General features: G+C 40.2%; 1 protein-coding gene across 1 annotated transcript in view; it reads left to right on the forward strand.

Annotated features, from left to right (window-relative positions):
- Window positions 1-7675: 7675 nt before the first annotated feature.
- EFCAB6 (EF-hand calcium binding domain 6) overlaps window positions 7676-14625 on the forward strand; it is a gene marked incomplete at both ends in the record, with an annotated part of 104172 nt that continues 97222 nt past the window's right edge. The window contains 3 exon segments of the mRNA XM_082075704.1: window positions 7676-7816; window positions 7818-7999; window positions 11651-11714. Of these exon segments, the coding sequence (XP_081931830.1) occupies window positions 7676-7816; window positions 7818-7999; window positions 11651-11714 (387 nt within the window).

Genomic DNA, 14625 nt, shown 5'->3' on the forward strand with positions numbered 1-14625 from the left:
GGCTGAAGAGAAGATGGCATGGCTGTTGAAATCCTCTGCTGTTGTGTTCAAGGGGAGTAAAGAAAGAAAATAAATTATCTTAGGAGGGAGGCCATCCCTAAGTGCCTCTGATGAAGAAGAATCTGGTTTACATGTAGTTTATTCCACAGTTCTGTTTGCCATGAGTTCTTTCACCTTTTCTCTGAAGTACCAGAGAAGCATTATAGTTCAGGACCTTTGTGGACCAGTAGTCTGTCCCTATAGCCCAACTTAGAGGATGTCTGATAATCAGAATGACCTGCTACACTCTGAGGTAGGACAGGGCACTAGAGGAGGCAGACTGTGTGCTGTTGAACTTCTCTTTTTGATGTGTTGCAGGTTGGCTTTAACTTTGGGGAAATTTCTGCCTTTGGGATACAAAATCACACACTGCCTGAGCTCATAATGTATACAATTCTCTTTGCAAAATTAAATGCACATCCTGTAGATTATCTCGGTCTTTTGTGTTACTCATCAGAAACAAATCTTGGAATGCCCATTTCTATATCTGCTGAAAAACAAGATGGTTATTAGCACAGATTAGAGTGGTGCCACGTGCCTGCCAGATCAGTTGAAGGTGTGTTTCCAGCTGATAAACACAGGAACAAGTGAACATGCTCAGCCACTTGAATAACATACCGCCTTTTAGGAGGCAGAGCCCTTGGAAGCAATTTGTCTGTGTGAAAGACACATGTGCTGGAATCCAGAAAGCTCTACCTTAGCCTGTCACACAGGGACAGCCTACATGCAGGAGAGGATATGGTTCTTTCCAGAGAGCTTTCATGTTTATTTGCTTCTGTTTTGCATTTGCCATAAAGTAAGTGCTACTACTGTTTCCCCCAGATTGTGTGAAGTGAGAAGACTTCTTCAGTCAGTCTCTTCAGCATTCTATTCTAAATCTTCATTTGTTCTTCTAAAAAAAAGGATGTGGTCCCATAGGTCTGACTGAAACACTATAACAGATCCTCATTATCCTCTTAGTTAGAATTTGCCTCTAATTTCCTATCTAAAGTGGCCAGAAACATGTTTATATCATTTGTGAGATCCACCCATCTTGTAACTATGGAAAAACATGCCGCAGATGCAGGAACTTGGTACATAGATACTTGGGAAACTCTTATCAATTAAATTATTGAAATGAGAAGAAATGAGGGCCAAATCCCTTAGTGGCTATAAATGCTGTAATTCTTCTGAAGATAGGAAACAAGCAGACTTATTCTGATTTATGGTAACTGAGGATCTGGCCCTCAGACTAGTAGGAGTGTACTTAAAAATGTAAGCAATGGATCTGATTTATGACTTTGCATCGGCATGAATTCCAAGTAACATATAAATCAGGACCTATTCAGTGCAGGTAAGTTGTTCTTTATTAAAGCACTGATATTTTGCAGGTGTAAAGGCAGTGTATGTGAGAAGAGAACCAGGCTCTTTATCTGATCAAACTTTAAATTCAGTTGTTCTGTATCAGTAATCTTCTATCTTTCAGTTTATGGACTTCTTATGGACCATGGACTATTTCTGAAGGATCTGTGAAAAATAGCTAAGAAAGCCAAGCTGGCTGTTAGTAGACAAAGTGGACCACCACCACCACCAGAAAGTGTCTAGAGTCCAGAAAAATACCAGTTGCACTTGTTTTTTACAGGAGTGGTTTAGAACTCCATCCTGATTTTCTGAAGTCAAAGAAAGCTTTGCTAATGACTTCAGCAGCAGCAGGATGCTTTTCTACTTACCATACTTACCATTACTTACCATTGGTGAGGCCACACCTGGAGTATTGTGTTCAGTTCTGGGCCCCTCAGTTCAGGAAAGACATTGAAGTGCTGGAGCGGGTCCAGAGAAGAGCAACACGACTGGTGAAGGGACTTGAACATAAGACCTATGGGGAGAGGCTGAGGGAGCTGGGGTTGTTTAGTCTAGAGAAGAGGAGGCTTAGGGGTGACCTCATCACTCTCTATAACTACCTGAAGGGAAGTTATAGCCAGGTGGGGTTTCGTCTCTTCTCCCAGGCAGTCAGCAATAGGACAAGGGGGCATGGGCTTAAACTCTGCCAGGGGAAATTTAGGCTTGATATTAGAAAAAAATTCTTTGCAGAGAGAGTGGTCAGGCATTGGAATGGCCTGCCTAGGGAGGTGGTGGATGCGCCGTCCCTGGAGGTTTTTAAACTGAGATTGGACATGGCACTTAGTGCCATGATCTAATAAACGGACTAGAGTTGGACCAAGGGTTGGACTTGATGATCTCTGAGGTCTTTTCCAACCCAGTCGATTCTGTGATTCTGTGATATTCTTGTTGTAGCCTAGATACTGAGCCACATAGCTGTTGCTGCCTTAGCTGTTTGAACGGTCCTTTTGCTAACAAATTGATTTAAATATGTCTGCTGAACCTATAAAAAGGGCAGAGTAGTATTGAAAAGTCCGTGAATTTCCCTCTGGCTTGGGCATGGTACAAAGGGCTGGCACAGAATCATCAAGTATCAAACCCCTAATACCTGAGGTGGAGCTTGGTGGTGCCTGAGGAGGCAAAGGCAGAATCAGCTTGTGTATGTTTGTTTGTTTCAAACACACTTATTGTCTTCCATTATTTATGATGGGTTTAATCTTGCCGCCAGAACCCATTTATTTGAGCTCTTGGTCTCTGAGAAATGGACCCTCCTTGTTCATGGTTTCTAAGAAGCCAAACTTGCATGGGTGCACTGCAAGTGCATCAGCCAAGTGACTGTGGTAATGATGACACTGAGCCATGTATCAGCTGAAGAAAAGGTTGTTTTCCACCTGACTGGTGGAGAAAGAACACTTGGAGGCTGATTTCTTTTAATGGATGGTTACAGACCTAGGACATCTGCCAGGGGTTACTGCTGATAGGCTGATACTGAAGATAGGCTGTGCTAGTAAATTAAGTGTGCATGTGACTGCTTCTTGGCATTGAGCCGAACTGGCATAGAATAGTCCATGTCCAGACTGTTAAATGTTTCTTACCCTTTGAAACAGGATAGCTGCACGCTAACTGCCCATTGGGGATGGTTCTTGACTTCACTAGCACCCCAAATGTGCCCAAGAAGCTGCTTGACCCAAGCTTGGGTCAAAACTCAATCAGAGATTATTCCAAAAATTTGAGTGTATGGAGGATGAAGATGCAGTGCCCAGTGACAGTATCCAGCAACTGCTTAACTTGCCACGTGTTAAGCAGTGGGGATGGTCTACTAGGATCTATTTCATTTCTGTTTGATAATGTGGCTATAAGATTGCTTAAGTTGTCAGAAGGTGTTATTTCTTTTCCTCTCCTTTGAAGATTTGAACTGTGGTGGTTATGGGTTTGGGTTTTTTTTGGGGGGATGGAGGGAGGTGGCATGTAGGGGGCAGAAGGGCTTTTCTGCCTGTGTAAAATGCTGCACGGTGCCGCATTTTTGCTAGAGGACTAGTAAGCTGTGCTCTTGTCCTGCTGTTTCTCGCTTGGCTGTTCAATGTCTGCTTTTTTTTTTTTACTTCTCATCTCCCTTTACATAGAACTATCTGAGCCTCCTTACATAGCTTTCATCATTTGTACACAGCATGCTGCATTTTCAGAAGGCTACAAGTCATAGAATTCCCTGTGTTAACATTTGCTTTCTATACTGTGGTAGCTGAAATCTTGAGCAAGGTGCAATTGATTGGCACATATCAGAGAGAGGAGGAAATATGTTATGCTCTCTGATGGCTCCTCAGTTTGGGGAGAAACCAAATTTTAATTTTTGAATTAAGTTTTTAATAGAAGAACAAGGCCTTTTAAAATATTTCCTTTGAGGCGTCTGATTGGGTTAACTACCTAAGTATCAGTAGAATTACCCTGTGATCCAGTGCATAAGACTGCCAATATTTGAAAGTATTTGTGTGACTAATGACTGTAAAATGGCATGGAAAAGACTGGGTGATAGCACCACCACCTGAATCACCCTTATTTTATTAGCACTCAAAACGTGTTCCATGTGGGCAAGGACAAATGCCCCCTCATACCTGCAAAAGCCCCAGCGTGGCATCACCCAAAGTTTTGAGCTCTGTCACCTCTCCACATCCCTACCAGGAGCTTGCAGAAGAGTGTTTGTGACCACAGGCGCTGTAGGAGCTGCATGGTTGCATGGAGCAGATGCCAACGGTGTAACATCGCCTGGCGGGTCACCAGTGAGACAAGTTGACGAAACCCTTGCATACGCCATGTAATACTCTGTCTGTCAGTTATTTTCCCAGTTAGCTCTTCTGTTTACACTTACAGTGCAGTTTGCCTCAGATTTCTGGGTGTGGAGAATTAATAATAGCTCTTCATAAAACAGAGTAATTAGTGTAATCAGCTGGTGTCTGGTACATGCATATATCTCCTGCAAAAGCTTAGAAGTCTAAATAAACATCTAAGCAACTATACTGCTTAATAAAATAGCAGGTTTTCTTAACTAAAAGGTTGTGTTTTTAAAGATTTTTAGAGTACTTTAATGTGCATAGTCTTCAATATAATGGCCAAAAACATTTCCACTTCTGTGTTACTTGGTAAAAGATCTAGTCTACCATTCTAGTCTCCTACTCTAAACTGCATATCTGAAAGTGCTGATATAGGAAATGGTACCCAGCACAACCTCAGAAATTGTGAACTCCTCTCATTTGCTTGCTGCTGGTCAGCAAGAACTATCTCAGTCAATATTTTTATCAGCAAATTAGATCTCATCGAATCACAGAATACCAGGTCAGAAGGGACCTCATGGGTCATCTGGTCCAACCTTTCTTGGCAAAAGCACATTCTAGATAAGCTGGCCCAGCACTCTGTCCAGCTGAATGTTAAAAGTGTCCAATGTTGGGGAATCCACCTCTTCCCTAGGGAGATTATTCCAATGACTGATTGTTCTCATCCTGAAAAATTTCCTGCTTGTATCCAATCAGAATCTCCCCAGGAGTACTTGTACTCCCCCAGGAGTAACTTGTACCCATTCCCCCACACCTTTTCCATGTGACTCCTTGTAGAAAGGGAGTGTCCATCTTCTTTGTAGCCACCCTTTAAACACTGGAACATGGTGATGAGGTCTCTCCTAAGCCTTCTTTTCTCAAGCCTGAACAAGCCCAGTTGTCTCCACCTTTCCTCATATGGTGCTTTCCAGCCTTTTGATCATCTTTGTGGCCCTTCTCTGGACCCTCTCCAGCTTGTCCACATCTTTTTTGAATAGCAGGGACCAAAACTGAACTCAGTATTCCAGGTGTGTCCTGGCAAGCACTGAGTAGAGTGGAATAACTACTACTTTATCTCTGCTGGTGATGCCCTTGTTGATGTAGCCCAATATCCTGTTGGCCTTTGCCACAACAGCACACTGGTCACTCATACTGACTTCTTGTCCACCAGGACCTCCAGATCACTTTCCACAGAGCTGCTCCTCAGCCAGGTAGATCCCAACCTGGATTATGTTTTCGCAGGTGTAAGACCTTATACTTGTCTTCGTTGTATTTCATAAGGTTCTTGTTAGCCCACTCTTCCAGCCTATCGAGGTCATCCTACAGGGTGGCTTTCCCTTCCAAAGTGTCCACTTCCCAATCAGTTTGGTGTCATTGGCAAACTTCATCAGGGTACACTTGACCCCATCATCCATCTAGTGTCAAGAAATCAGTTTTTGTCTCTCTTGTTGCTGTTGCCAGCCACACTGCTTCTTTTTATGTTCTAGATCCGGATGTATTCTCATAATCCTGTTTTAAACCCGGGGAGACCATGGCCAGAGTGACAACTGTAGCAGAACTCAGCACCTTGCACCCGTCCTCTCATGGAATTATATTTACCTCAGGGCCTCATTCTACAGAAAACAAAACATTATTGTGTGGCAGCAGGCAGTGCTCAACTAAATCAGCTGCAGGTTTGTACTGATGTCTAAGTGTTCACAGTCTTGAGACTTTAAATCAAAATCCTTCTATTGCTCAGAGGACAAACACTGTGTAACTTGCAGGTGGCATCTTCCCCTCAGTCTTTTCTGTCCTATTTGCTTGGGGTTCAGCGATGCCTTTCAATGCAGCAAGTTGCAATGGCCAAGAAGCCCATGTGCTATTCAGGGTTTGGGACACACTTCCCTCACTACTTTGAGATAAGTTATCTGCCACAAATCCACCATGTTTGTTGGGTCCTGTGGACATGAACAAAGTCAGTCTAGTCCTACTGATGGAAAGAGGGTGGTAGAGGGAGCCATGGTCCTTCCCACCCAGCTCTTGTTCCTCCTGCTTCTATGTGACGAAACAGGGTCTTTATTTTCTTCCCTTCTCTGAAGTCTATTGGAACTTGAGAGAGATGCCTTCTTGGGACCACTGTCTCACTTCTGTTCTGAAGTCACTACAAGATCACTGATGCCAATTATAACACATTATCAGATGTGATATACATCTTATCCTTTGGGAACTCATTTAAAATGACTATACACTTACCAGAGAAAGCTAATTTTCTGGAACAGTAAGATTTATAGTTTGTTCCAATCAAGTATGCATTTGCCCTTAATCCCAATGTGAACATTCTTCTTGCAAGAAGTTTTTAATTATTATCATGCAAGGCTTCCGCCATCACTGTTCATTTTGCTTTTCCTACTCTCCTTGCCATGTGGTTTTAGATTTAGGGTCAAATTCATTGTAGAAGTAAGCTGTGACAGCTCTATTGATTTCACCAAAGCTGTATCCAGCTGTGAATTTGAATCATTTCTTTTTTTGAAATGGCTTGAAGTTGAAATGAAATGTGCAAGGTGTCCATGATTGTATACTTTCATTGTATGAAAGGATGAGCATAAGAAAAAAATTAGCTCTCATAAAAATGCAGCAAAGCTGTAAATAAAAAAAAAAAAAAAAGCTGTATGTTGCCATCTTGTTTTTTGTAAATAAATCTTCTTCTGAAGGCAATTACATTTTGTTTAAGAGCAGATCCTAGACCGAAGTTTGGAAAAAACAGAAATGCCTATGAACTTGCCCCAGTGTTCAGTTTTGTGTGCAAAACCTCCTTTGATTCAAGTAGAAGCTAATTAATTGCTCATAGTGCTGGCTGAATTTGGCTCATTATGAATCCAAAGGAAACATCAGGCCAAATCTTTTGGTCCTTGTTTAGTTCTTATTCAGGTTTAATGAAAGCCAGAGGTATCTTAAGTAATATAATAACAGGCATCCCTGCACAGTCAGGCACTTCCACTTTCTATTGCTGGTTATGCTTTTAGTGGGAAAGGGGCTGGCATTACTAAAATACTTACCAGCCAGACACACCATATGCAGGCAATAAATGCTGACCTCACTATTACCTGATATCTCTACCCGAAGCTAAGTAGCTGAATAAAGTGTCTCACTTTTACAGGGTGAAGAGATCATCTCTGTATTTTGAAGTGGGAGGGCTGCTGTCATGAAACACATCTGTGCACTGGAACTTTATTGGTTTTTAACCTGTAAAATTTAAGTGTATACTCCAACTTACTGTTTTGACTGGAGTAGCAGAAAGAGACACCTTGGAATCTTTTATTTAAATACTTACAATTGTGTTTGGTTACTTTTTGCTTTCAAATCAGTGGACAAACAATAACAGACTTACTTGTTTATTCCTAGAAATGAACTGATTTGTATTGAACTCTTCAGAAAAATACGTGATTCTGCCAGACTTAAGCGTATCTGATGACTGCCTAATATACTTAATATCTATGCCTGTGTGCTCTGTTCCAAATCTCACATTATTCTCCTGGGACAGCAGGCAGATCTTACTTCAAAAGACAGCTGAAAAAGAAGATGAACTCAAAAAATCATTTCAGATACTTGATATTGGTCAGACCCTGACAGTCACAAAAAGGCAAATTCAGAAGAGTGATTGAAACCTTTCTCTTCCATCTAGCAGAAGCTGAATTTGATGCTGTGCTGACAGAGATATGCTACGTCATTGCTGTTTATAATAATTTAGAGGCTGTTCCTCTTTACACCAAGAGCAAAATTTCAACAGGAGCAGGTTCCAGACCAATATTGTCAAAAAGGTGCTAGACATGGTCAAAACCTTCTTTGAGAACCTCAAGTGAAAGTCCAAGAAAACTTGCAAAAGTACTGTGAGCTACATTTGATGATTGGTATGTTTACATGAGGATTTTGTCTGCGTGGCACATCCCATTATTGGGAAGAGTTGCAATTTACTGGCAGGTTTTTTTCAGTGTGGGTTTTTTGTTTATTTGGGTTTTTTTTTGCAGGGGTGTTTGTTTTTAAAGAGCTCACAGCTTAAATGCACATACATACAGTGTTATGAATATGGATACCTTAGGTTGTGAACTCTGAGTCAGAGACCATCTGCTTTTTGTCTGAACAGGGAGTTTCTCAGCTCACTTTTGGTATTTGCTACGTTAAGAACCATCATCAGGTTGGACCTGAAGGAACGTTGGGTGTTCATATGATATTGTGACTGATGCTTATAAAAAAAAAGGGGGCGGGTGGGGGTAGGGGGGCAGGATTCTGATGCACAATCTGCACCAGTACTATTATACAATGAAATCCTTGTCCTGAAAGTGTAGGTGACTAAGTTTTATATAGCTTTTTTTTTTTTTTCCTAATGTACTTGAATCTTGTTTGTTTGATTAATTTGGATGAACTGATCTATTACATTTGCATTTTAAATTAGTCACTCTGTAATGGGTTTAGCCCATTTCAGCTAAGATTGATGTTAAATCCTCTGCTAATGCTAAATTTCCATTGGGGGATGCACATACACCTGAAACACATTTAATAGTCTTTTGGAACAAAAGAAAGATGCATCAGTAAGGCTAATGAGAATGCATATACTTTCATATATACATGTGAAAGATCATAGAGCTAGTAGAGAAATCTTTATCCTATATGATTGAAAGACTTGTGAGTTGTAAATTTTATGAAAAGGGTTTATCAGGTATTAAGTAAAGGCTCTTCTAAACAAGTTGCTGAGAAGTAGTAATGTGTAATACACAAAACAAACACAAATTTATAGGATAAATTTATTTTTGCTGTTTAAGAAAAGACTGAGTAATGCAAATGAAGTATTTAAAAAATCTGATATCACTGTAGGACTTCTACTTATCCATGTATATTGAAATACAAATCCCAAATACTGGCAAAGTTACTGTGCCACATCTTGACTTCCTGTCAAAAAGTCCACAAAAATTGCCAGAAGTACCAGCATGCTCAAAAGGTAAGTAAGTGTTCCATATTATGTAGTCAAATTGCTCTTAAATGTAGTCATGAATCAGTTGTGAGCTGTCTAGCTCTCAAGGCAGAATCTAGCTGCTAATGTGAGCTTCTGCTGACATAGAGATACGATGTACTTTTTTCTAAAATTGCTTTTTCTGTACGTTTAATTGGGCATAGTTGCTGTAGGAATGTTACCTTATTGCCAAAGGGAAAGAAATGGTTTGCTGAGCCACTGATCTGCTACTGGAAAAATATGAACCTTGAAGACTAATGAGTCTGTTCTCTAAATTAAACATGAAAGTTATTGTGTATGTTGTGTATGTGTATGGAAGAAATGATAACTGATTCAGTTTAATAGGGATTTGAAAACATATGACTCAGCTTGACATGTCTTCAAGGGAAATATAGAAACTAACCTAAGGGACCCACTAATGGGCAAGTTATAATGTTTCGGGATTCAGTCCTTTAGGAGTGGATAACTCACATTGGTCTTTGTTTCCAGTGCAAGTAATTTTTTCAATAATGAAGTTGAGAAGACACCAGCTGTGTGCCAACTGGGATTAAGTTTGGATTCTTACCTTCAAAGAACTAGAATGGAAAGTAGAGGCACACTCTACATCTAAAAAAACAACCAACCAAACAACAACAAAAAAAAGCCAAAAAAACCCCAATAAGAAACCCCCACAGAAACAATAATAACAACACGCCCCCCCCAAAAAAAACCAACCAACCAACCAAACAAACAAAAACACACCACCCAGACAAAACGAAACAAAACAAAAAAACACAAACAAACCAAAACCACAAAAATCCCCGTGTTTTCACAGTAACTTTCTTAGTGGAGCATTAAACATTTTTCACACCACACCGCTCCCCCCCCAACCTCCAATGAAATACAAAGGGTGAAATTCTGCAAGGGGATCTGCAGGGAAAATCCTTTTCCTTCAGTTTTTCCAGTGGGTTTGTATGATCTGGCCTTCAATAAAGAGTTGCCTCAAAAATATTCTGTAAATTCCAGTCGAACTTTGTTCCCAGCAAGTGCAAAGCTAAGGAAACTCTCAGACAAAGAGAGAATGAGGGAGTGTAATACTGAGGATACAAAAATGGGATTAGGAGTTTGAAAGGAGGCAAGAGGAAGAAGAGGAGCAGCAAAATAAAAGAAGAAAAAGGGAGGGACCTAAGCTACTTTCTCCCAGAGAGACAAGGGAGCTTAAAAAATCCTAATTAATTAGTGAAAACTAATTAAATAACAAATGAGGGATCTCTCCTGGAATCAAAGGGTAATCTTTTCTTTATTACATGCAATATAATAAAATGGTAAAGCTTTTTGTACACTCAAGAGTTGGATTTTCTTCCAGCGTTCAAGGAGAATATATGGGATGTTACTCTTGATTTCCTCTCAAACTCAGTAAAATGTGGGAAGTAAGGATCATGCTTAGACGGTCTTGTCTTTTGGCCAGCTAGTTTGTCAGAGAACTGCACTGAAACTGTGTGTAATGTAGAGAAGTGAAAATACTGTTGGGTTTGTTGGAGATCTGGGGCCTGGATAAATGTGATTTCACCACAGGAGGGCAGTGCAGGTGCTGTTTTCCAGGAGTTCTGCTAGGCCGCATTGTGAGAGCTCCTTTCTCTCCCTGTTTAAAACTCAATCAACTAATCCCACTACATTCAGAGGCTGAAATGATGGCAGAGACTGGCTTCTGGGACTTCACTCCACAAATACAAGTATAGACAAAAACGCATAAGGTTTTTCAGAAGCAGTTCCTGAAGGCTGAATTCAGAGAAGGATGTGCAGAGAGCAGAATGTGGCACTGGCAGAACCCATCAGCGAAAGTAAACTTGACAGGTTAGTCGCCTCTGAAAATGACCTGCTCTGGTGTGTGATGCAAGTCAATAGCATGAGGGAACAAAAGCAAAATCAAAATCAAAGCAACGCGGTTTTAGTTTTAAAGATAATTGTAAAAGTTACTGGTGACAAATGGATCTCGGGTTTCTGCTGGGGGAGGAGGGTAGGAGGTGGTTCTTCTCTGAGGAACAATTAGAGGGAGCAGAGGAGGAGAGAGCTGGCACCATAACTTTCTTGACTTTGGGACTTCTGAGTACTCTGTTATCCCAGCTGGTAATAGCCTTTTTGTCCCTTATGGCAGCAAAAAACAATCCCTGAAGAAAAAATATTTTGCACTGAAAGTCATCACATTTGTGATAGAGGAGCAGCTGTTATGTATCTGTTTTACTCAGGGATCCAGATTTGTGGTGACTTTTCCCCAGGAGCAGTGCAGAGCTGTGAAGAACAGCCACAACAAAGGCACGACAAAGCTACTTTATTGCATTTTTAATTGTTCACAAGCTAAAAAACCCTCTCCCATTGATGTCCCTACAGTGGTCTTCAACAGTACCGTGATGCACTTGTGGTTTATGTTCACCGACGCACTGGCGGTTTATGTCCATCTAATCTTTTTTATTATATTTATTTTCAGGTTGAACAGCCACAGTTGCCAAACAGTGACATTAAGTCAGCTGGAATCCCTGCTCAAGCAGAAAGTATGTTGACCAGGGTAATAACAGAAACCACATGCTGGGGTAGTAATTCATTTCAAATAAGTGGATGTTGCTCTTTGTGTACTGGTATCAATTTAGTAACATGTTTAAAAGGATGTCACGCTGTTGTATAATGAAGAACTGGTCATACTTGTGTGCTTAAGGCTTTGTTTCTTGCTGTAGTGTATTTGGGGTTTTTTGTTTGTCTGTGGTTTTTTGTCTGGTTGATTTTTTTTTTTCTTAATTTTGCTAACATACTAAGTAGTATTTTAAAAGCCTCTCTAATCTACACTGTAATTCCCTTTTTAGCATGAAAAAATCTAAGCACTCTTTCAAGCAGTCTTGCAACAAATCTCTGGTGTAGAACTGGCGTAGTCCTACTGTGATTTTATTTCTTACTTACTTAGATGCTTGTGGCTTGAGTAACAACACTTGACTTATTTAAGAAACTAGATTCTCCATGGCAGTACAATTTCTGTAATTGTTTAGCCTTTGCAAGACTGGTGTAAAACATTCTGTCACATTAGAAGAACAGCTTTTTAGGCATTTTGTACTCTTAGAAGTATCCAGCCACATGAGAGCTCAGTCTACTTAAATCTCGTTGCCAATTTGAACAGCACAAAACCACTTTTTTAAATCAAGGAGGAAGTGGTGGTGTGAGTATGGGAAAGCTAGTTTTTTATTATTTTATTTTTGCACAAACCAAGCCATGAAAATCCGTTCATCAACATAATGATATTTTATTATATTTGGGCATTTGCAAGGTAACCTAATGCCACATATCATGCCTAATAATAGTTATTATTTACAAGGATACAGAAGAATACTCAATGCCTTCTAGAGCACTGTGTGACACACTGTTGGCTCTACCCAAAGACTGTTCATAGAGGAAGAAATACATTAAACATAACCTGATGTGAATTCCAAGGAAAATCCAACCTCCTGCTGTGCTTGGCATGGGCTTGGCCTGTAATTTGGGAGTCAGAAATAAAATCTTTCTGACTTCACAGCTGTTATTGCACCTCAGGGCTGCAGTAGTATTTGCAACCCATTTGCTTCTCTTCCACTGAGTAGGACATCTGAATATATCCTCACTTTAGTCTGAATAAAATATTAACATATCGCAAGGCTGTTAGGACAGATTGTATCCAAGACAATCTTTTCTCGCTGTAGAAAAGCCTATCAATCATAACTTGGTATAGTTGTTATTAGTGTCATAGCTTTTATTCATTTGGCTATATGCAGCTAACTGAAGAGTAACATTTACGTTTTCATGTTAAGCATTTCCTATCACAAAAGAAACTGCTGAAATATCTTCTTATTATAGAATTTATGACTTGAAAATGTCCTCCAAAGTCCTAATTAGAGGTCCAGTATATTTAATTTACAAGGTTCTATGTTATTTTTTTAACAGCATTGTGAAATAGAGCTGTTACATATATTTTAGTACATTAACAGAAAACCTCATTAACTTAAAGCAAGGTTACTGCTACATATATATCCCAGGAGCAATTCAGTTTAAAATGTACTGCAAGAGATGATATACACAGATAATTATTCAGATACACTTAAGAGTTCATATACTAGTTTAAATATTTATCTGTAATGTATCACAGCGGTTATTCCCAAGCCAAACCTCATTCTGCTTCTCTTGGGTGCACATCATCAGTCAAGGATACCTTTATGGTGGTAACTCTGTTTTTTTTGGGGGAAAAAGAAAATTACACACACAAGAAAACCCACACCAAAACAACAACAACAACCACCAGCAACAACAAAGAAACCTGAACAAAAAACATCATGAAACCAGAAGAAAAAGTTCTTTGTGTCCTCACTAAAAGAAGGCGTAGTAGTTTTCTCCTTGTATAAGCAGAAAGCCACACTTGGACCACCTACCACATGTACCTGTATTTAGACATCTTAACTACCTTAATGGCCAAGACCAACAAAAGCAGGAGGTGGTTCAGAGCACCTTCTGGTCAGTGAAAAGACACAGGGGAACCAAGACTTGGGAGGCAGCCTTGAATTTCTCATCACTGTCCTGCACTTAGAAACTCCAGCCATGCAGACAGTTCACTTAATCAAATGATTCAGAGCTGACCTTGCCTGGTTTTGTGACACCGAAGTTATTTGTTGTAGGTAGGTCTTCCTGCCTTTTTTAGTCATTGCTCCATTACTTGCTCAGTAAAGCACAGATAAGCTAGGAAAAGTTTTTGAGTATTTCAAAAGCCAGTGCAAAACTCTTAAGTTTAGTTTTGACTATAGGGGTCCTTTCATCATTTTTAGTTAAATGCAATAAATGTTGCTTCTGAAGGTCACTGTCTTAGTAACAGCAAACTGTAGGAAAATGGCCACAACATGCAGGATCCCCAGTGCTCCCTCCTAAGCAAAGAACTTAGGTGTGAAGGAGGGTCAAGTGCTGAACAGATGTGTGCCTGGGAATATAAATGATGGTGTATGAAAGAGCTCTTTTCTGCTAACTCAGTGAGTTTTCAAGGCAGTAAGGCAGCAATGTAGTTGGGAGACTTATGCACTTCTTTATGTGCTGTGAGTAACAGGAACCAGAACTTTGACACCACACCAGAAGCCCAGACTCTTCTTTTCCATGCTCCTGGCCAGCTGATGCCCTGGCTGCATGCTATGGCTCTAGCACAGCAGATAATAACACAGTTCAATAAAGGGCATCGTGTCCTCTAAGCACCCAAATCTGCCACCTTTTTCTTTATAGAATACAATTTCACTGACCTGGTTGCTGGGACTCCAAAATTAGGGGCAGGATTTGTTCCTCAGTAACACTTGCAAAAGTGCAGGACACCACAGAAAGGAGCCTCATCTTCAATGACACGGTGTTTCTAAATGTTAGAAAATAAAACTGTGTTCAAGAAGGGCTTGCAACCTGATACAGTTGTTTTTT

This window comes from Streptopelia decaocto (genome assembly GCF_964273445.1).
Source record: "Streptopelia decaocto genome assembly, chromosome: 1".
Taxonomy (NCBI): domain Eukaryota; kingdom Metazoa; phylum Chordata; class Aves; order Columbiformes; family Columbidae; genus Streptopelia; species Streptopelia decaocto.